The sequence below is a fragment of the Trachurus japonicus genome, chromosome 19 (genome assembly GCF_045865225.1).
Source record: "Trachurus japonicus isolate A0001 chromosome 19, Traja_1.0".
Classification (NCBI taxonomy): Eukaryota; Metazoa; Chordata; class Actinopteri; order Carangiformes; family Carangidae; genus Trachurus; species Trachurus japonicus.
This window is the reverse complement of record NC_140925.1, coordinates 19,997,563-20,020,918: the sequence shown is the minus strand read 5'-3', so window position 1 is coordinate 20,020,918 and position 23,356 is coordinate 19,997,563. Positions and strand designations below refer to the sequence as shown.

Genomic DNA, 23,356 nt, shown 5'->3' with positions numbered 1-23,356 from the left:
CTAGTTGATCATGTTGAATTGTTTTTACTTACTATTACTAATTCATTTGTTCTCAATAAATGGCAGTTGGGTAAACTGATGCACAGTATCGGCCCAGCCTTATGGAGCGGAAGGTGCAGTAGTGAAGGAACAATCAAATCTGCTCTTTTAATGATCCATCCATTCAGCAAACTCAATACCTATTAAACATGCCCACATTTATCTTCTCTACTTTCTTTCATCTGTTTGCTCAGTGGTAACTGGGATTTGCCCCTCGGTCTTTTCTCACAGATGAAATGTCTAAGACTGTAATTACAGGTGATTGCTGCTATGTGTGAACCAGCCTTATCTCTGAGATATAGAGGGTAGTTCATGTGGTTAAACAAGGCTTTCATCTTTAATGTGTGATGGATTTATGTTGTCATGAATGTTTTATTGAGATGTGTGGGTGAAAATGTCACATGCTTGTTGGTACACGTGCGGACAGACAAATAGCTGCTTATCTAAACAAACTCAAACAACTGTCATCCTGTCTGAAATGGGCCTATTAACAAAGTGGCCACATCACATCTTACAATCAGTATTTTTTCCGTCATTTTCGTATCATGCTTTGACCGCCGTCCTCCTGGCTCTCACTGTACCCTTCCTCCTCTATGTTTGGATCTCCCCCTCCTCCTCCTCCTCCTCAGAGAGGCCCAGTTTGACCCCCATGTGTTTCTGTTTTCCCAAACCTGTGTCTTCTCTCTAAGAGATTCCTCTTCCTCCTACAACAATCAGGTCCACGCCGCCCCTTGCCTGCCCTTGTGCAGCCTTAAAAGGCTTCCCCAGCTGGCGTCTTTCTTGATGATGAGGGCTGAGTGTTTATTACTGAGTGTCCTGCTCTCCAAACAGTTTCCCCAGCGTGGCCTCCCCCCTCCTGATCGGTTGACACAGCCTGGCACGCAGGCACTGTTAGTGGAAGGGGGAAAAAAAGACAGAGATGCACAGAGGGAATGCATATTTATTGAGTTTAAATGCAAAACACAGACAGACCGGTCATGTCAGGTAATCCACTGCAGGACAACATCTGCTTCTTCGCCGCTGACTGAACAGACAGCAGTAGGCCGCGTTACGAAACAAGACGGTGTTTTTCATCCAGGCCCTCTAAGCTGGGCCGACTGTCCACACAAACACGCACGCACACACAGAGAAAGATAAAGAGAGGAGAGAGAAAAAAAAATACTTGAGGGGAGCTGAATTCATGGGGATTTCTTTCAAATGTTTTCATCTGTCAGCTGGGTTGCAGATCCTGACCCATATCCCATCCTGATTCTTCATTATCGCATCGCTTTATCTTCATCTGGAAGGCAGATCTGTGCTATTGAAGTAAATCTAGTTTTGTATATTGTCTTTGTGTTGTGGCCAAAGGTATTTTGTTTCTATTCACCCCACATGCCCTCTTTCTTTTTTACACATGGAACTCAAACTCACAGGTTTTTAATATATATTTTGGTGTGCTGTTTAGCATTAAAGGTGCCAGTTCACAAAGGTTTTCAATATTGAGAAAACCTGTGAAACCAGATGTCTCTTTAGATGCAAGGTTCTCTTCATCAGTGCACACAAGGAGGCAATCAGCAAATGACCCAATTTACCAATCAACTAATCCCCAACAACCAGCTGTAGGCTAGTGAATCAACTAATCACCATATTGTTCCTCTGATGAGGAAGGATGTATGTTTTAATCTGTCTATTAATCCAAGTTCAGATGAAGGCTAAAGCTAATTGTATACAAACATTTTCTTGGATAGTTGACATGTAGGTTTGGCTTGGCTGAGTGTCCTTTCAGAATTAACTCAGTGTTTGAACTTGATAAAAGTGACTTTACTTAAAAATACATACTTAGCTTTTATTCTTTAATAGGTAGGCTACCTAAACAGTAGGCCTACTGTACAACACAATAGTAGCCTATTAGTGGTGCTTAGCTAAGTAATCATGCTATCATGCTAAACTAAAACCAAAGTCCTTCTAGGCTAGATACAATATAGAACGTCTCTGCTAAATCTAACATTTTATCAGCATGTTAGTAGGCTATTAGCAGGTTATTAGCTAGTTAGCATATAGCTCAATGCACTGTTACTCCCTTATAGGCCTAATGCAAAATGTCAGCACACTGGAACAACAGGGAAATCACCTGTTATTGTGACTTGGGAGTGCTTACCAATTTTTTTTATTTTTATTATTTTATTCTTGTAGCTAAACAGGCAAAGTTAGCTGTTTTTGTTATCTTGCATGCTTGTGTGAAAACAGGCTGTCACTATGATTGAATTAGCTGATCTCACTGGTATTATTTGTGAATATTGGACAGGTTTTTTGTGAACTGGTGGTGCTTTTGCAGCCATTATGACAACAGTTTGTTTATGTGACCGTTGTACTTGAGGAGATAAGATAAGAGTCTCACCGAGCCAGCAGCATTGCTGTTGATACTCAAATCAAAAATGATATTTTCATAACATTAAATGACAACTTAACCTGTTTACCTTGATGTATTTCTGTCACAAACAAACACATCAGAATATTCAGATTTTGCACATTTACTAACCTGTCTGTCCTTTCAGAGGTACGGCTGACTGGTTCGGGGTGAGCAAGGACAGCGACAGCACCCAGCGATGGAGGAGGAAGAGCCTGCAGCACTGCAGCCATCTGTATGGGGGTCTGAAGGCTCAGGTGATGAGGGAAATGGAGCTCCACAGCCAGGACAACCTCTCCCTTGCCAGCACTGAGACCCCTCCTCCCCTCTACCTCCCACCCCACCACCCCAGTCACCACCACTATGGCATGCAGAGGGTAGGCTAGCGCCAGGGGCACTTTGCAGGGATCAAGGAACAAATGGGGCAGCTACTCACTTTTTCCAACTTTACTTCCCTTCCTCTACTTTTTCCCTCACTTTCTCCTTCACACATTACATTTATGGTGCTTGCTTGGTCAGCTTGCCAATAGTTAGACTGATGGGTTTTGGATGGCTAATACAAGGAGCTGATGTTTTTGTTTTTGAATGTTTAATTTCAAAAAGCACACTATTATAATGGCACTGTTGGTTTAGTTCAATTTCTGCAATCTGATCAATAAATTACATTAAAATCAGCTCTGGTATGACAGGTATGATATACCAGTCATGTCCAGTGCTGGACACCCTCACCAATCTGCATGTGTGATATCATAAAAATCATAAAATACCAGTTTCCTGTCACTAAAACCCACCAGTTAATTAAAACAGCTTCTTTCCACTTGATATATCAGTCTACCCTCGTAGGCTACACATGTGTATTAATAGGTGCATCCCTGCTCGTCACTATTCTTTTGCTGTGTGATTGATGTTGTATGCGGCTTCTCTGATGAAGTACTGAGTGTGTTTTTCTGTGTGTGTGTGTGTGTGCGCGCGCAGATTGTAGACCCACTGGCCCGGGGTCGTGCCTTCCGAATGGTGGAAGAGGTAGACGGCTTCAGTGTCCCACAAACCCCCATCACGCCCGGCACCGCCTCCCTCTGCTCCTTTTCAAGCTCCCGCTCCGCCCTCAACCGGCTGCCGCGACGACGCAAACGGGAGTCTGTCGCTGTCATGAGTCTCAAGGCCGCAGCAGCACTTATGAAGGTGTTACTTTTTGTTTATATAGTGGAATTTATGTCGAACATCTCCCAATGACCAAGTGCTCTCTTCGCTTCGCAAAACCTGTGCTTCAGGCTCGTCTAAGCTGCTGCTTAGTGTTCATAAACTGAATTTACATATTTCGTCTGCACATTACACAATGTAAATGTAAATTAGGAGCTCCTTTAACTCCATTACAGTCAAGTACTGTAGCAGTAAATTCAGTCTATAAGAGACTGTGATTGAAAAGGAGATTGAGCTCAGGATATACAATGCTTTACATTTTAATGCTTTATAACTTTGAGTTTGCTCTGAGTTTCCATGCACATAATGCACACATTAATCTCCATTATTTTATGATTTTATGGAGAGATTCTTAGAAAAACTCCATTTGGTATTTTCTAACACGCTTCTGTTTCCAACACATATGAATGGACGGGATTTATTTCTGAGTGTACCACTACATTCCTGCTTGTGTATTCATGTATGTGTGTGTTTGTAGGCATGTTATGTAAAACCTGAGCTCAGCTGTCATGCTGTGGATTAAACTCTTACATATATGTTACATTAGTAGTATCTACTAGTGCGTGTGGAGGGGAGGGGAGTTTCTCTAGTCTAGCAGATGGTCCATGATAATACAAAGCGAATGCTCAGATATCTGCTGGATTGTGGTCTGAATATTAAGTAGAGGGGTAATCCAGTGACACACAGAGGTCACTGTATTTAGAAAGTGGCACGCACTGCTGGGAATTCCTCCAGATAAACTGTCAGGCTCAGGGTATACCCTGTGTTTTTGACTGTCTCTGTAAAAGCAGAGATAATAATGATGATGATAATAATGCTGAACACGTTGGTTTCATTTGCTACTGGCAGTAAAACCCTGTTTTCATAGCGGTCTCAGTGATGAACTATCTACTATGCGCAGATCTATTTGAAATGTTCAATCTATGCGGTTTGGTTTTGTTTGTACTCTGCTGATTATGTTTGCTGGCTATGAGTATGTAATCTGTATCTTGTAAGCCCTTATAGCCTGGGCACCTTAACTGGTGTGAGACACATAAATACAATTCATAAATACAATTCAGTTCAATGTATACAGTAGTGATGCGCGGGTTGGCTTTTTTTCCAACCCGCGGGTCCCGCATCTATGAAGTAATTTGACCCGCCCCAGCCAGCCCCGCACCAGCGCATCTATTTTCACAGCCCGCCCCGACCCGCCCCGCCGCTATTAAATGGGCCACACAAATTTATTCAATATGGAAAATAGCTCTGAGTGACATAAAACTGACAACAATAAATTTAAATCCAGAGCCAGTATAAAAATAGGTTAAACAATATAAATCATAAAATAACATCAGATGAGGCTTGCGTTTTTATAGATTTCTGTTAAATTTATTAGGCTATTTGTAACAAACATATTACATTACAAAGTAGGCTAATAATAACAACACTAGCCTATGTAATAAACACTTAGCCTAACTGTAAATTTAATAAAACACCGAGTCATTTCACTGTAAATGTAATAAAACTATTCTGTCCTCAGTGTGTGACTACACAAATTGACAGATAGCGAACAAGCTCCAAGAGAAACTCAGAGGCAGGAATGAAGTTGAAGGGCCTTTACTGAGGTCTTGAAACATTTTTTGTAAAACTGAAATGATACAGAAAAATAACAATTACTGTATTGTCACTAAACTAACATAATACATTCACAGGAATGATAATGCAAATAGCTGTAGGCTAGTTGTTAGCTTAGCATTGTGGTAATAATCCAAGGACCGAACACGTCAAGTCCCACGTAGGTGAAAGGTGGCTCTGTACTCAGGCGATCGGGGGGCAGATCTGCCATCTTCTGCTCAGCAGCTCTCCCACGAAGCTTGTTACACATGATGCATTTGTGAAGAATACCATTGATACATTTCCTGGCCCCAACAATCCAGAACCCTGCTGAGCGGATGGATCCTTCGGTAAAAACACGACCTTGGTGTCTGACCTTTTCATGATAATGCCTCACAAGCAGCGTTGCGATGTGGCTGCGGCCTGGGATGACAAGAGGCAGCTTTTCTCCTGTGTCGAGTGCCGACTGGTTGAGCCTACCTCCTATTCTTAGAAGGCCATCTTCATCCACATAGGGATTCAGCTTTCTTAGAGGGCTGTCTTTTGAGATGTTCTTTCCAGCGGCCAGACAAGAGAACTCTTTGCTGTAAGTCTCTGTTTGTACACACTTTATGATGAGAGTTTCTGCTTTGAGCAGCTCTTCTGCTGTGCGAGGCCTTTTGCATTGATGCCAGCCATTGCAATCCGCATGCTTGGCCACAGCGGCACTTTCTTGAGACTGAGTGATGTGCGTCAGGAATGCTATGGCTCGCACCAAAGATGTCCAAGATGAGAACCGCTCAAAACACTGACATCCCAGGTTAGTTGAAGGAACAGAGAGCGTGGTAGCATGAGAATGCACCTCAGTGTCAAGATCTGGAGCGACAAGGTCGTATGGCTCCTCTTCTGAAGTGGACACTCCTTCCAGTAGGGACAAGAAAGGGGGCCCAGTGAGCCAAGTCGTGTTAGGGAGCTCAGCTGCAGATACAGACCGAGTGGCGTGATCTGCCAGATTCTGTGTGGTGCAGACATAGTGCCACTGCTCAGGTTTGGTGGACTTCCTGATTCGCTGCACTCTGTTGGAAACATACACATAAAAACGTCTAGTCTGGTTATATATGTATCCTAAGACAACCTTGCTGTCTGTGTAGAATTGCAAGGAGTCTACACTGATGTCTAACTCACTCTTTACTAGCTCTGCAATTTCTACCGCTAATACAGCTGCACCCAACTCCAGCCTCGGGACAGTGTGGGCAGCCGCAGGAGCTAGTTTCGCTCTGATTTGAGTTGGCTTACGAGGGTGGTATACACCAAAGATGGGTAGATACCATCGCTCGACTCCCTCTGACAATGGTGGACTCTCTGCCTGGTCATGATCAAAGATCTTTTGCATGAAGCTCAGAAAGTGAGCTTTCATCTCAGGCTTTCTTTCTAGGGTGCGTCGAAGAGAAGTAAGGCGACTGAGAGCCTGCTCTCGATTGTTTGGGAGCCGTTGCCGAGGGGATCGAAATGGAAGAGGTGCCACCCAACTATTGGTGTTGTCCATGACCATCTCTCTATCCATGAGCTCCAGGAAAAGCTTGTCTTCAATGGAGAGACCCACCTTATCATCATCCTTGGTTCTTTCAAAAAATTGAGCTGCCGAGGCTGCAGTCATCGAGGACTGTGGTGCTGAACTTTTCCTTCACTTTCAGGTGCTTAGGGCATGGAGAAAGGAGGGAAGGACGCCCATTTTCCAGTACGTTGGTCCGAAAGGAAGTGACAGCCGCTGGCTTGTGGGCTGAGCCCAAGCAGACATTGCCAACGACAATCCAGCCAAGGTCTAGTCTCTGAGCGTAGGGAGCGTTGGGAGGACCATTGCGATGCTCTCTGACCTTATGAACCTGGAGGATGTCACGTCCTAGAAGAAGTAGTATCTGAGCCTCTGAATCTAGATGTGGAATCTTATGGGCTATGGACTTCAGGTGAGCATGGTGCTACGCAGCTGCAAGTGTCGGGATCTCCGACCGATCGTCTGGCATGTGATTACACTCAATGAGTGTGGGAAGCATCACTCTTGTCGTTCAATCCAATGACTCCACCATAAACCCTGTAGCCCTTCTCCCCGATGTTTCAGTAGTACCTGCACATGTGCGCAGTGTATATGGCGACTCTAACCCTTTGATTTGGAAGTGATTGAAGAATTCGGACTGAGCCAATGACTTGTTACTTTGATCGTCCAAAATAGCGTAAACCCTAATGGCTTTGTCTTGGTGTGCATTGGGGTAGACTCTCACTAGGCAGATCTTAGAACAAGATCTAGGTTCCTTACCTCTGTCACAAACATCTGTGCACCTGGATGTGACCGCTGACTGAGGTGCCTCTCCTTCACCCTGCCCGCCATGCTCTAAGGAGGGGTCTCTAACGTCCCATGGAGCAGGTCCAGGGTGTAGTGCAGCGATGTGGCCGTCGCTTTCACATTCTGTGCACTTCAAGGCCACTTCACAGTTCTTAGCGAAGTGAGCAGTAGAAGAGCAACACCTAAAGCAGATGCCGTTCTCTTTAAGAAAAGCCTTGCGCTCCTCAAGCGGTTTGCTTTGAAAACCTCTACACTTTCTTAAAGAATGGGGTTTTTTATGGATGGGACATTGCCTATTGATGTCACCTGGCTTGCTGCTCAAACTGTCTGACTGAGACGCTGAGTGTTGCAATGCTACTTCAGTTTTGTGAGCGGACACATGACCTTTGATGTATCCTGACCTCCTTTCCATTCGTTCAGGCTTCGATGGATCCATGGAGAATCGGTGGTAACTGTTCGATGAAACTGTAGGGAGAGCCAAGAGTGTGAAGCTAGAGTCATTTCTTCTGCGTGCTTCGTTACATATGAAGTCTGTGAAGAAAGCAAATGGAGGAAAAGATACATTGTGCTGCTCCTTGTACAGAGAACCATGAGCCAACCACCTCTCTTGCAGACTGTATGGCAACTTTCCCACGATGGGGTTGACTCCCCTGGCGGTATCCAGGTATGAGAGACCAGGTAGGTAGCCCTCAGACTTGGCGGACTCTAACTCCCTTAACAGGTCTCCCAGTTCCCTGAGCTATAAAGCGTTCTTGGGACCGATTCTAGGGAAGTTCTCTATCCTCTCAAAAAGAGCTCTCTCGGTTACTTCGGGGGAGCCGTAACACTCCTCTAAGCGATCCAAGGCCATCCTTAAGCCTATAGCAGGATTAGCCACATGCACAGAACGGATCCTTCTGACATGCTCTGAAGACTGGTTTCCTAACCACTTTGTTAAAAGATCAAGTTCTTCACTTGCGCTTAAGTTAAGTCCTTCTATGGCATTGTGAAACGAGGACTTCCACACCCAGTAACTTTCTGGGCGATCACTGAACTTGATGAGACCAGAGTTCACAAGCTCGCGACGTACTAAGTACCTTGTGACATCACTCATACCAGTCCTATCATCCGTATGCGGCTGTAATGAAACCCTGTTGAGAGGTAAAGCAGCTGGCTCTGCAAAGGGAGGGTTAGCAGGGGGTTGGTGATGAACTGCTGGCGTCGGCCTTTTGGGTTGCTGTGCCTTGTGGTTGTCGTTGTCCGTCGTGGTGCGTTGACGAACCACCAGCGTTGCCCTCTCAGGCTGCTTTGCTGCAGGAACGTCACCCCTAGGTAAGGCTTGAGAAGCGCCACTGTCCTCTCCAGGAGTGCACTCTTTTTCATCTGTTTGGACGTCAGGTTTGACAGGTGACAACAGGGTTGGAGTATGGTTTAAGTTCTGGAGGCTCTGCATCACTAAGATGTAGTGAGTGCTGTTCGACATAGTCGCGGGTGCGCTGCATGGCAACATGAACTGAATCGCGGCGACTCACGCTGCCCTCTTTGTCTCCCGTCTCCGCTGCTGCTTCGAGGACTTCAGCCTCTGCCAAGGCTACAGCTACCTCTTTCTCATGTTTTAAAGTTGCCAATTCAGCGATTATGTGCGCCTCTTTGACTTTCACATCTGCAGCTAGACGGGCTTCTTCCACCTTCGACTCAGCAGCTAGACGGGCCTCTGCTATTTTTAATTCAGCTTCTCGCTGAACGAAAGGAGCCATTGCACGTACAGCTTCGGCTTTAGCACGGGCTTTGGCTGCATTCCTGCTAGCTGAGGAAAAATAAGATGAGGTGGAGGAGGCAGAACCCTGTGATTTTGCTTTGGCTGCAGCATCCTTTTCTGTAACATCATAATCTTTGTCGGTTGAGTGATCCTGTCTGGCTTCACTAGCATGTGACATCATGGATTGAGCTTCTCCAAGGATGTATGAGAATAGGTGAATATGGAGACCTTTGAGAGTGAGGCGTTGAGCTTGCACGGTACCTTTCTTTCCTTGAAGCTGTAGCGCCTGCTGTGATATCGCTTTTTTACTATTCTGTCCTCAGTGTGTGACTACACAAATTGACAGATAGCGAACAAGCTCCAAGAGAAACTCAGAGGCAGGAATGAAGTTGAAGGGCCTTTACTGAGGTCTTAAAACATTTTTTGTAAAACTGAAATGATACAGAAAAATAACAATTACTGTATTGTCACTAAACTAACATAATACATTCACAGGAATGATAATGCAAATAGCTGTAGGCTAGTTGTTAGCTTAGCATTAGCACGATTTACATGTGAATAAACATAAACATTTATATAACATTTCAATATTTACAATGCACCACTGGAATCTGTGTAACAACACAATTAACTAAAAATTGTGAACAACACTCACAAGCGATAATTTCGTAGACACAAGCAGCAGAAGGAAAAAGATAGGCTAGCTGGAGCTGCAAGCAGACCGCATGTAGAAGCTATGCATTTCCTGCTCATACTCTGCACACTGTCATGTCACCAAAACCACCTTTCAAAATAAAAGCTTGAATTAAACTCAAGGTAATGAGTTAAATGTCAATGGGCGGAGAAAAGGAACACAAATACAGGCAAAGTTCACACAGAACATGACAAAAACACTTAGTAATTTCACTGTAAATGTAATAAAACACTGAGTCATTTCACTGTAAATGTAATAAAACACGTAATCATTTCATTGTAAATGTAATAAAACACTGAGTCATTTCAACAAAACAATTTTCAACAACAAACACCTCCGCAAATTAGGCTAAATGAGGCTTTTACAAACAACCTGTTTTTCTCATAGCACATAATAGGCCACCGAATTCTGTTCCACATATGGCTATTTTTATCTAGGCATTGACATTTTAACGTGCACTATGCAAAAAAAGAATAGCATCAACTGTGCCGGGATTTAGTCTGTTTCGCCTGGACTCGAGCACCCGGCCGGCCGAGCTGAACGTACGCTCGCTCAATGCACTAGTTGCTGGGATGCAGAGAATCATTCTTGCCACCTTGGCAAGCATGGGGAAGGCATTGGACTGTGACTCCCAGAAACGTAGAAGATCATCCCCATCAGAGAAGAATGTAGCCCTGAACCTCATCCTTCTCATCTTCTTCACCTTCATCCTCCCACTCGCTGAACTGATCCCTTTTTCTTTTGGCTCCCTCGGCTCCCTCAGCTAAAAATAAAATGTAAATACAGTTTTACTATTTGTCCGCCGTAACCTACCAAATTGTTGTTAAATGAACAATTAAACTGTCATAAGATTAGGCCAATAGGGCATTATTTTTGTTATTATTATTATCATCATTGTTATAATTGTTGTTGTTATTACCGTATTATTACATTAGCTGCTGTCGTTACTTACGTCGATCAGTGGCCTCTGGTTCTCTTGGGGCTGGTGTACGCTCTCGGTCAAATTCCCTGGCAAGTCGTCTGGCCTCGTCATGGACAGCAGTTCTCTCCACAGCTGGAAGCATCTTGAGGGACTTGAAACGTGGACAAAGAAACGTTCCAAGCTTGTGGGTGATGCTGAGGGACAGTTTCTCGTTTAAGAGCTGCATTGCCCGTGCTCTTATGTAAACCATGTACTCTGGGTCACTGTGTTGTGGCTCGCAGTGTTTCTGTAGTTTGAAAAACCAAAGCACTAACTGAATGGTAGGATATTTGTCACCTTCGAGCTCTTCGGTAGCAGTTTTAAAAAGCACCAAGAACTCAGAGATCGTTTTCAGCACGTCCAGCTGAATGCCCTCTAGTCTGTCTAGCTGGTCTTTTTCTTCCATCGCTTGTTGGATTTCACTGTATTGTTTGGTGACTGACTGCATCATTGCCACTTTACTGTTCCATCGAGTTTCACACTCCTGTAGCCTATCACAGCATGGGGCAGGTTTACAACTGCACTGGATTTCTTCAGGTAAGTTACAAGGCTTTTGCATCTGTCCATCACTTGACTCTCATGTATGCTGGGGTGTTTTCTTTGATGTCAAATGTGTGTTTAAGCACGGTGTTTATGACATGGTCCCTGGTCACTCACGAACGTGACATTTGGTAAACGGCCAGCTTCTATCCCGAAGTCATGCAGCTCCCTGATCATTTGCTCGTTGAGGTTGCAGGCTGTCTTTTTAAGAGTTTGTTGTGATCATCAGTCCACATGTCAGTCGTAATTCCAATGCCACAATCCAGAGCTTTATTGATCTCTTTTGCAAGTTTTTTTTTTTTTTCTGTGGCCGTCGCTTTGGCTCTGTCACAGACGGTTTGCCTGTGAGGGAGTACACTGCTGGCATCCACACGTCCGTAACGTGCCCCGACATTAATAAGACACTGAGCTCCAGCACAGAATCCTATACGATGTCAAAAGGCCACAGATCTTGACAGCACAGGTCAACGCAGGCGTCTGTGACATCCGATTTGATTTGTGTTGGGATTTTCGGGCATTTAAGGAACGCAGTTATAGCACTTTGAGACACGTCCTTAGAGCCACAGACAGGCCTGCTCATGGTTGAAGTGCCTGATTTGTGGGTCGTGTTTGTATATTTTTTCACAGTCATTACACTTCACATATCCGGTACTTTTTTCTGCAGCAGCATGAACAATTTCAGAAAATCTCCCCCAAACTGTCGATTTAGTCTGATTTTCTTTTGTTTTGAGTTTATAAATCCCCGAACTTAATCTCTCCCTCACCTCCTCCATCGTCTTCTTCTTATTTTTTAAATCTTTTGTTTTGGCCGTTGCTCTTGGCGCTCTCGTGACGTCAGACGTGCACAGCCAAGACATTACACATTAATAATTTATTTTAATAATTACAACATTAATACACGTTAATTTATTTTAAATTATTTTATTTTTATTTTTTTATGACCCGCCCCAGCCCGCACCGCAAATAAAGTAAACATTTCTTGACCCGCCCCGCCCCGCCCCGCGGGCCACGGGCCGGCCCGCGCATCACTAGTATACAGTATATTATCTGTGTGCAAATGCATCATATCTCACCTTTTTATATCTGTTTTTTTTATATCTCAATCTCATTTTATTATATTAGAGTGATTTATTAGGGGGAAAAAATCATTATACTGTACGTCAGTTTGATACCAGGAGATGATGTTTGTGTTTTTCTGTTTGCCAGGGCCGCACATTAATTGATAGCACCACAGGGCGACACCGCAGACGGAGCTTCATGCCTCCTAGTTTCTTTGAAGACGAAACTGTAGACTTTCCTGATGAGCTGGACACGTCCTTCTTCACCAGAGTGAGCAGTGGACACCCATCCACAGCCTAACCTTTCATTATTCTTCACCTGCATTAACAAGATGAAACGCAAATAATAAATCTGCACTTGTTTTTTGCGGTTGTTTCTGTCAAAAAAATAATAATTGAGAGCTCAAGTTACAAAATCAGTAGATTATACATTTATTGAATCACAGCTTGATTAAATTGTGTTTTTCACCAGAATCATTAAGCTCACATGCCAACAAGCTTTTACTAAGTAAAACAAAGTGATCAAATGTTTACTGAAAGCACGCTATTGTGGTTTGAGCATATACTGTATAATATAATGTGATAGCCATGTATCTATAGGCTACCCTGTATAAAACTGAATATATTTGAATTCCTACTTAACTTGTTGTCATCTCTGTAGGACGGCCTGCCTGATGAGTTGTCCACCTATGCAGACGATGTTTTTGAGACACCATCAGAGGCTGCCCTCAAACCGCTGGACGAGAGCGAGCTCACAGGAAGTGCTCTGGATAGGAATGAACTGGAGAGGAGTCACCTCATGTTGTGGGTTTAGAGCATTTTTTACTGAATTTTCTCCTCTTCTGACAGGATGATTGAAACATCTGACACATTGGTGTGCATTTCTTTCCTTCGCCTCTCTCATCCTCAACCCAGGCCTTTGGAACGAGGCTGGCGGAAGACAAAAGATGGCTCTGTGGCCCAACCTAAGGTCCGTCTGAAACAGGAGGTGGTGAGTGTCAACAGCACGCAGCAGCGGGGACAGAGGATCGTGGTTCCTGTCAAGAAGCTGTTTGCCCGAGAGAAGAGGCCGTACGGGCTGGGCATGGTCGGCCGTCTCACAAACAGGACGTACCGCAAGCGCATTGACAGCTTTGTCAAGAGGCAGATCGAGGACATGGACGATCACAGGTACAGTAGATTATTCTGTTGACTGTTCTCTGAGGTGAAATTAAATATAGTTTTTCATCAATATTCCAGCAAATGGAGCCTGAAATAGTTGTCCTCTCTTCCTCAGGCCTTTCTTCACCTACTGGATCACATTTGTCCATTTGCTCGTCACAATTCTGGCTGTGACTATCTACGGCATTGCCCCCGTGGGCTTCACACAACATGAAACTGTGGATTCGGTGAGTTTATGATCTGTGGATTGCTCTGTTTGTGACTTCACGTTGAGTTTTTTTTTATGAATGAGTAAAACAAGTACACTCTTTCAGGTGCTGAGGAACAAAGGAGTTTATGAAAATGTTAAGTTTGTACAACAACAAAACTTCTGGGTGGGGCCGAGCTCGGTAAGTATTTTCTATTTCACCATCTTCTACCTGTACTTGTGTTTTACTCAGTGTGATGGTTAAAACAGCAAAGCACAAATGTTGTAATCTATAATTGTTTAGCTAGCACAGCTAATTAAAAAATACATTAACACACGATCATCCTTTTTGGGAAAATATTTATATTTAAAAAGACCCAAAAAAAAACATTTTTGAACTTGGATTTTTTTAGAAATAAAGTGCGACGCCAATTTCTTTTGGAAAAAATTATCGCAACAAATCAAGATAAGGTGGAAATGCATGGACGAAATTTTGATTACAGAGGTGGGGGGGACACAGCTGGCCTGAGTTGGCAAGAAGATAACCCAAAATTTAAAAGGTCTGCAATGAAGAAAATATAAGGCTAATATCTTTTGTATAGTTTTATTTATGAAGAAACTCTGAATTCCTTTGCTGCTGTTTTACTCTAACTATCAGCACCAACATAAAAATGAGTTCCAACTGTGAGAAATTACTGATTACAAGCGTGATCATTGGTGGATGGAGGCTTCAGACGCACGTACGTGTAGACTATAATCAGTCACATTGCTCTGATCATGTCACAAAACCTGGCGATCAGTGTTTGGGAAATTATAATTAAGGGGCTGTGAACGCGATTTTATAACTTTATGATTACATGGTTCGGCTGACGGTGGGTTGTGAGGTCGTGGTGGTAAAAAAAAAAAAAAAAACTGTGGAGATCACCTGAACAGGTATCACACCGGAGCGGCTCCTCAGTCGGAGCAGGAGCTTCTACCTGGAGGAGGTCTGTGTGTAGGCTACTGCTCCAGCGGGGCTGTTTCTGTTTAAACAGCTGATTAATGAGCATCTGTCCTATCTGTCTGAGTGACAGCAGGGACGGCCAATCACACGTTAGCAAGAAACGACAGGGCCAATTGATGAGCTTGTGGTTGGCCGAAAGGGAAACAGGCTTCAGCTTGAGCGGCTGTTTTCCGCTTGGTCCTAATGCTTGACCCGTTTCTGTTTAATATAGCGTAACATCGTTTTTGGACGGTAAAACTGCAGGGGACCAAGCCTGCCTTTGGAAAAAGTGCAGGGGACATGTCCCCTGTGTCCCCCCTTAAAATTACGTCCGTGTGGAAATGCATAACAAAAAATGGGAAAAACGTACTTTTGAGTAAATGTATACTAAGTAGTTACTGTTCATTTAATTTTTAGTAGTTTCACATCCTTTTTTTTTGTTGTTGTTTGTTCTTGTTGTTTTGTTTTGTTTTGTTTTTCTTGTGTGTGTTTTTGCTTTTCTGTCCTGTTTTGGTCATGTTTTGTTGTGTTGTTAGGTTTGCTCTGTCGTTTGTCTGTTTTTTTGGTCAGTGTATTGTCGGTTTATACATTGTGTATGCCTGTTTCCATTTTAAAAAATTTAAAAAAATACATTAACTAATTAACTCTAAAGGTTAACACCAAAAATAATTCATAACAATTGAGATACTTAAAGCTTAACTAGTAATCAGTAAACAGTTGAAATGAGTCAGTTACATGTGATAGATAAATGATAATTAATAAAAGATAAATCAGTGGTAACAACTGCTGAAATAAATGATGAATTTAACTATAGTTGTAAACATTGTATGAACTGTAGAGTCACTAAATCTGGATAACTGGTGCTGGTGTTTGAGTGCATCTACTGGTGAAGATCCACAGCCTCACCCCTGTCCTCTCTGCTGCAGGAGGCTCTGATCCACCTGGGAGCCAAGTTTTCCCCCTGCATGCGTCAGGACGAAGAGATCCAGAAACTGATGCAGGAGAAGAGAGCGCGAGAGAGAGAGTCGGGCTGCTGCGTGAGGAACGATCGCTCCGGCTGCCTGCAGACTCTACAGGAGGAGTGTTCGGTCAGTGAGGCCAGAGTCACATGACCGATGTTACCTAGACATTACAGCCATGTCTGTATGGAGGAAATGATCATCAGACAACCTTGTTTTGTAAAATAAGATGTAAATCATAAAAAAAGCATTACTATAAAATAAAAAAAACATTACTCTTTGTAATCTGATTACAGAGTACTCTGGCAGTGTGGGTGAAGTGGCCTCAGCACAGCAGTGCTCCCAATTTGAGTGGTCAACTACGCCAGTATGGTTCAGTCTGCCATCAGGACCCCAGGTAACACAACACCACTCTCTGTTTGTGAGATTGTTATCCTTTTATTTTAACTACAGGTAGAACAGCAGTTTGTCATCTCTGCTGTGAGGACAGATGTCAGATTCTCTCTGTGTGTGTAGACGGTGCTGTTTGGGACTCGGTTCTTCTTGATAGTCGACAGAAATCTTCATGTTTTGATCTTGATTTGTAGGATTTGCCTGGAGCCAGCCTCAGTTTCCCCTCACGAGTGGCCTGATGACATCACCAAGTGGCCAGTGAGTATATTAGCATATTATAGATATTAACAGCTGTCTCTGGTGGAAGTGGTCATCCCTAAGTTCAGTTGTGAACGCAGCCAAGATACACTGAGGACAAATTTGAGGTCCCATCAACCACAATCGGATGTGGATTTTCCTTTAGCAGTGTGAACACAAATGCACCCTGGCCTTATTAAAGGAGCAGTTACTCTACTGACGTCCTCTGGCAAGGTCTAATTAGTAAAGACAGTTTCATAATGAACTGGAAATATTTCATTTTTAGTGTTTCAAATGAATATGATTGATTTTCTGAACAACTTCATGTCACTTCACACGTTAACACAAGCACACTGACAATGGATCCATCTGTTGATTGACTAAAAACAACAACGCATAACAAAGAATGTGGAGACACATTTCAAAGCCAGGTGTGAACAGTTGTACTGAGAACTGATCACTTGTGAACAGATCACCGCGGACACATGTTACTGTAAAGCAGGTCTGAACAGGGTCAGGTTTTTTCTCATTTCTCCTGGTGAAGCTCAGTCAAACTGTCATTCAGTTTAGATAAGATATTAAAAACTCACCTGTGGTTGTCATCTGTAGGTTTGTACAAAGTACAACTCTGGATACCACACCAATCTCCCCCACATAGACTGCACCATCACAGGCCGGCCCTGCTGCATTGGAACCAAAGGACGGTGAGGATCAGTGTTTGATCAGGAGTTTGATCATCCAGTATAGATTTACTTTTATGCTGAAATGTTAAAATATGGTGTTTACACTACTCCTTTGACGTTTGAGTTCATACTGTGAAATGACGCTGAAACCAAGACTAATGAGACTCACTGACTGAACAGTACTCATTTAAATAACAGAGAAAATCTGAAGCAGATTACATTTTTTTGAATAATTATTTTCTGGATTTTCCTTTTGAGCTAATAAAGCTAATGATGTGTGTGATGTTGTAGATGTGAAATCACTTCCAGAGAATACTGTGACTTCATGCAAGGCTACTTCCACGAGGAGGCGACTCTCTGTTCACAGGTAGAAACAAAAAGGCCACACACCTCTTTTTACTGTATTTATAACCTTTAATTTTCTGCAACTTCATACAATAGTTGCCATGTTTCCTAATTCAAAAGGCTTTTTCACCTAGGGTATCTGTGAAATTGACTCCCAACCTGAAGGTCACTGCTGTATACAGTACAGACTGTGTGCTGAGCGGTTGCAGCACTGGAGTCGGTGTTTTGCCGTGATTTGACTTTGGATTGAATTCAACAGTCAATTCCTCCACAGGGTGGCAGTGGATCTACTGTCCTGACTGTTTTTCTCCTGACTTTATCTTCCTCCTCCAGGTGGCCTGTATGGATGATGTGTGTGGTTTGCTGCCTTTTCTCAACCCAGAAATCCCAGACCAGTTCTCCAGACTCTGGTTGTCACTCTTTCTTCATGCTGGGTGACTGAATTTCCCTCTTTTTGTTTCGTCTAATTCAGAATGAGCCTGAGTCTTTAGACATGAAAGCACAACTGTTTTATGTTAAATTTTTAAGATTCAACATGGGTAAAAAATATCAGGTGGATTTGGGTCAACATTAAAAATAACTGTGTCTCTGTGTCTGCAGGATCCTGCACTGCCTGGTGTCAGTGCTGTTCCAGATGACGGTGCTGAGGGACATAGAGAAGCTGGCTGGCTGGCTCAGGATCTCAATCATCTACATGCTCAGTGGCATCACTGGCAACTTGGCCTCAGCCATCTTCCTGCCCTACAGAGCAGAGGTACAAAGTCACCCTCAAAGCAAAATGATACACACAATACAGCATCATCTTGAACCTCAGTGGGTTCTGCATCTTTTCCTTGAAAAAAATCTCTGTTGTGATTTGGTGCCATATATATAAAAAATTGACTGTATTTTATTTTAATGTTAAATCATAAAGAATTCTGAAATTTGTGAAATAAGCTCATGAATTATTTAAAATGAGCACAACATTATGAAGTTTGTTTTAATACTGCGATTGATTTCAATACTGAAACCTACCAGGATAGCCAGGAGCAAGCCCATCTAGCTACTATAGGTCAGTAGCATTTTAAGGCAAATGATTAAAAACAGATGTTAGTTAGTTCTCGACAACAACATTTTCTGCGTAATAAGTGCTGACTCGCTAAATGAATTGTTGATATTAGAAATAAATAGAGATGTGTAAATCTGTAAAATGAGAACTTTTGTTTATGTTTTCCTTTTTCATTATAACAATTTACATTTTCTGGGATTTTCTGTTTACCTTGGGCTGCCGCAGCAGTGATGTTCATTGAACTCATGCCTGTACAGATGTATTTATTTAAATGTCTGAACTACTGAGTTCCTCTAAAGACTTTGTCAAGATTTTTTTTTTTTTGATTAACTGAGCTACCTCAGACTTAGATTTTATTTGTGCTGATCTCTCCGTGTCCCTGCATTCCTCTTTCCCCCCTCTCTTTTCATCCCTCTCTCTCAGGTGGGTCCTGCAGGCAGCCAGTTTGGGATCCTGGCCTGTCTGTTTGTGGAGCTGTTTCAGAGCTGGCAGATCCTGGAGCGGCCGTGGTGGGCGTTTGCCAAGCTGCTGGGCATCTCTGTCTTCTTCTTCTCCTTTGGTTTGCTTCCATGGATTGACAACTTTGCCCACATCTGCGGCTTCATATCCGGATTCTTCCTGTCTTTTGCCTTTCTGCCGTACATCAGGTAGGCGAAGAGAGGGATGTTTGTGCCTCTGAGATTTTTAACCTTTAACACCGTGAGATGAATAATGCTCACTTTTCTTCTTCTTTGTCTTCTTCTTCTTCTTCAGTTTCGGGCGCTCTGACATGTACCGTAAGCGGATCCAGATCTGTGTCTTCCTGCTGGTCTTCCTGGGTCTGTTCTCCGCCCTGGCCGTTCTCTTCTACGTCTACCCGGTCAAGTGTGAGTGGTGTGAGTACCTCACCTGCATCCCAATCACTGACAAGTTCTGTGAGAAGTACGACCTGAACGCTCACCTCCTCTGAACGTCAGCGTTTTAAAACGTCAGCTGGAAGCAGCACTGAAGTTTGACTGGTCACAACATTTCTAAATGTTGGACTTTGATGCAGCTGGAAAATGCACATTCAGCTGCAACGGGACGTTTGACTGAGCAGGAACATTTCTCCTGGATTATAGCATTTCAGGAGGGTTGTTTTTTGTGTGTGTGTGTGTGTGTTCCTATGATCGTAAGGTACAACAATACTTCAACGAGCCTCCAGGTATAAGAGACTAAAAAAATACTCACATGCACGGGAACAAAACTTGACTGAGAAGGACTAACGGTGGATTTCTGTGTGACTGATCTCTAGCTGGGCTAATCAGTGGCCAGTCACACAAGGAGGAGAGTTACAAAGGCAACGACTTCCTGCCAAACCGGTTACCTCTCTTCTTACGTGACTTGACAGCACCCCCCGGTGGTTAAAGGGGGGCACTACAACCTGAGATGGCTGAGAAGAGCAGTGGACTTTCCATTTGTACTTTTATACTGATGTCCAAACAGTTTTGTCCATGTACTGTTCTCTTGGAGTTAAAACTCAACAACAAATGAAAAAATTCAAACGTGCCTTAGACACAAGCACACACACAAACACACACACATCTTTTGTGCCATCAGTTTGTGTCGACGGTTTCTGGCATCATGGATCCTGTTCTTAGTAGGGAACTTCACAATTTGACAAAATCATGTAAAATATGTTTTCACGCAGCCTTTAATGCACTTCTGTCACAGATGAACTGTTTTTATATTCACCCTGTGTTCCCACTAGAGAACACAGCGATATGTTAATCTGCTGCATTGTGAATGGCTCTTACAGTCTCTTTTGTGTATGTTGTTTTTTTTTTATCCATAGTGGTTGCGTTTTAGCTACCTAACAATAAACACAACAGAACACTCACAATGGCTTGTTGTTTTTTATGTTTGTGCTTCCTTTTGAGTGAACTACCACAATGATAAACTTCATCGTTCCAGTTGAGCTTTGAACTCACAACCTCTGCATCAGCGTGCACATGACACAACTTACTCAGCCGTGGTGACACTGGAGTGTGAGAGCTGCATTCACCACATCAGAGTAGTTCAAGGAAATTCATTCAAAATACATTTTCACAGTCACCTCTGTCGACTATGTATTAAAAGAAGTAGTATAACCACAATTTGTATCCCACTTTTGTGTTGTAAATGAATGAAAATTATTTTGAGCAAAATTGGGTTTGATTTGGTTGAAATGTGATGAATGAGTCTGATTGCTCTGTGGCTTTTATCAAATCCTTCCTCACACAGTCCTATGACCCCATACTGACCCACAGATGAATCAGATATCTAATATAAAATAACATAATAATCACTCATTTACAGTTCATTAAATTCACACTGATTTGACAGACTGGGGTATGTCTGTTTACACATTTGACCTTCCTTATTAGTGTCTTGTTCTCTGCTTAATAAATCTGCTTCACTTACTTAATGAAAGCAGTGATTATGTAAATTTAACAGTCAGTGTCAGTGACCCTGGTTGTCCTGCCCTGGATACTGACACTGATCCTCTTCCTGTTGATTAAGAAAATAGATGTTTCATGTTCTCTCCCTGAAACTGGGACTTCACTTCAAAAAGTGAGAAAAAAAACATGTTCTACTTTATCATTTAAAACAAGACGCCTTTTTAAAATGTTATTAATGTTGTAAAATGCATCACTAGAAAACCATACCTATAAAACTATAATATCTCTGAATATCTATAATAGCTTATACTCTTGGATAGTTCAGGACGATGATGATAATATTACAGTTCATGCTTGTGATCATTGGAATAGACAAATAATTGCAGTATGTCCCACATAAAGTAAAATAACACCTGATTTATGATTTTGTGTTAATGTTGGGGAGACATAAAACTGGTGAGAGAACAAATGGTACGCCCCAGGAAATAGGATATGTGCCTCGTGAAAATGTGTAAATCAAATAAAAAACCTAAATGTTTTTAACAGACAGAGGTTTGTGGCCAGAGAGGCAGACAGATAAAAAAAAGAAACAGATCTAGAGCAGAAATGAACCCTCAGATGCAGCGATCTCTACTGACCAGCTGCCTGATTGAATTAATCAGCCTCATTGTCCAGGACTATTGACATCTCCTCTTCATTGTTTACTAAGGTCACACAGCCAGCTCCAGTGGCGCAATCGGTCAGCGCGCGGTACTTATAAGACAGTAACCTGCAGAGTGATGCCGAGGTTGTGAGTTCGAGCCTCACCTGGAGCAGTAAGCTTTTACTGTGGTGGTTTGAAAAGAAACGAAAAACCCACCCACACTGTGACCGACTGATGACCAGAGACAGCTATTGATCACACCAAGCATCTGAATGGCTTAACTCCAATAACAACAAAGACTACAGGCCTTGGCTGTCATTCAGTAGCTGCCATGAATAGCAAGTATAGGTCGATGTGTGTTTCTGTGTGTGTGTGTGTGTGTGTGTGTGTGTGTGAGCCTCTCAAAGCTACTTCTGATTGTCACCTTCAAGCTATATCAAGATTGAATTTAAATCCTCCATAATCACATTACACTGAAAAACACACACCGTAAAGGTGTGTGGGTCAATAACTGAATAAGCTTTCTATCATTATTATAATTCCCAGTGTGACATGGTGAATACATTACTCAAACAGCAGCAAACGCGGTGCATGAGAGGTTAGAGTGCATGCCAAGAAGCTGCCATGAATGATCGCTGGTTCAGTCCCAGCCATTTTCTCTCCCGGCCTTCACTCTCCTATCTAATGAAGCCATAAAAGCCACAAAAAACTAACTAACATGAAATATAACTAAAGAAAATAAAGGATAGCAGCATGAATGTTATATATATTCTCTCCGCCATGCCTTACTCTTGGTGAAGACATTAATACTGGTAATGCTTTCAGCTTTGAAGTGTTCAATGTAGAATTATCTCAGCATGTTGCAGCACCTAGTTCACGTATGTTTCACATGGAAATCTCACATAGACCAAGAGACTTTCCATGTCAGACATTTTGACTTTTCAGGGCAGGGAGAGTTTCAGGTTGCTGACTCACTGCTGTGGCTTATTCACCTTGTTGTATTGTTAATATCATCAGCTCCACCAGTCGTCTTTCTGCTGTGCAAAAAGTAGTATTGTTCAACCTAAAAGCAGCTGCGAGGTTTTGGCTGTGGCTGCAAACAGACCAAGCTGTTGAGAGGCACCATGGATAGTCGTACCAGTGCCAAGACTTCTAATCGTGTATTATCAGAGCTTACCTTGTACACTCCACACACCAAAATAATAAGGTATTTTGGGATTTAAAGTGTACCCAAAGATTGAGGTAATCCTCATAAATCTTTCTGTTTCTTCCATAACCCCTGGCCAGAGTTCTTCAAAGAGTCTATTAATATTTTTTATTTTTTTGTGAGCAACCATAAGATGCTTTCATGCCCCCTGGAATCCACGACAATCCCCCTCCATGGCTGGATATGTCAGCCTCACTTGTTGCTTCTATCACCTACTCAAGTTAAGACGTCTGTTGTTTTTCAGGAATGCCCACTAGATGGCAACCCAGGACCTATAACCTACAGGTTGAACCTGGTGTGCCTACAGCATGACTGCTGCTCAGGGTATAAAGCAATGAATTACAACAACATTGTGGCATTGTTCTTTGGGATTTGAATATCATTAATTCAAACAGAGGGCTTATTAGCGTGCAGAACTCTTATTGCTGCCCCTGATGCTCCCTGTGTTGTCGTACCATTGGGTTTGTTCATTCTTACTCCCCTCCCCTTCTCTTTGAGGGTACACACACATAATTGCTCTGGGCTGGCATTCGTTAATTCTTGTCTGTAATTGAGTCTAAATAAGTGTGTACTTATGTTAGAGAGG

General features: G+C 42.8%; 1 protein-coding gene and 1 non-coding gene across 4 annotated transcripts in view; both read left to right on the top strand.

The window, feature by feature from the left end:
* rhbdf1b (rhomboid 5 homolog 1b (Drosophila)) overlaps positions 1 to 20,382 on the top strand; it is a 58,640-nt gene extending 38,258 nt beyond the window's left edge. For 2 of the 3 annotated variants that reach the window (XM_085760744.1, XM_085760745.1), the window contains 16 exons: positions 2,574 to 2,802; positions 3,401 to 3,607; positions 12,675 to 12,797; positions 13,188 to 13,330; positions 13,442 to 13,696; positions 13,803 to 13,914; positions 14,002 to 14,076; positions 15,783 to 15,944; positions 16,112 to 16,212; positions 16,403 to 16,466; positions 17,055 to 17,149; positions 17,420 to 17,495; positions 17,807 to 17,907; positions 18,074 to 18,227; positions 18,945 to 19,168; positions 19,275 to 20,382. In XM_085760744.1, coding sequence (XP_085616870.1) covers positions 2,574 to 2,802; positions 3,401 to 3,607; positions 12,675 to 12,797; positions 13,188 to 13,330; positions 13,442 to 13,696; positions 13,803 to 13,914; positions 14,002 to 14,076; positions 15,783 to 15,944; positions 16,112 to 16,212; positions 16,403 to 16,466; positions 17,055 to 17,149; positions 17,420 to 17,495; positions 17,807 to 17,907; positions 18,074 to 18,227; positions 18,945 to 19,168; positions 19,275 to 19,470 — 2,317 coding nt within the window. In that variant the 3' untranslated portion in view covers positions 19,471 to 20,382. The remainder of the gene's footprint in view (positions 1 to 2,573; positions 2,803 to 3,400; positions 3,608 to 12,674; positions 12,798 to 13,187; positions 13,331 to 13,441; positions 13,697 to 13,802; positions 13,915 to 14,001; positions 14,077 to 15,782; positions 15,945 to 16,111; positions 16,213 to 16,402; positions 16,467 to 17,054; positions 17,150 to 17,419; positions 17,496 to 17,806; positions 17,908 to 18,073; positions 18,228 to 18,944; positions 19,169 to 19,274) is intronic. The other variant, XM_085760746.1, reaches the window with a different exon arrangement.
* A 1,259-nt stretch (positions 20,383 to 21,641) lies between these two features.
* Positions 21,642 to 21,735, top strand: trnai-uau (transfer RNA isoleucine (anticodon UAU)). Its single transcript has 2 exons — positions 21,642 to 21,679; positions 21,700 to 21,735. It is a non-coding gene; the product is annotated as a tRNA-Ile (tRNA).
* Positions 21,736 to 23,356: the final 1,621 nt, after the last annotated feature.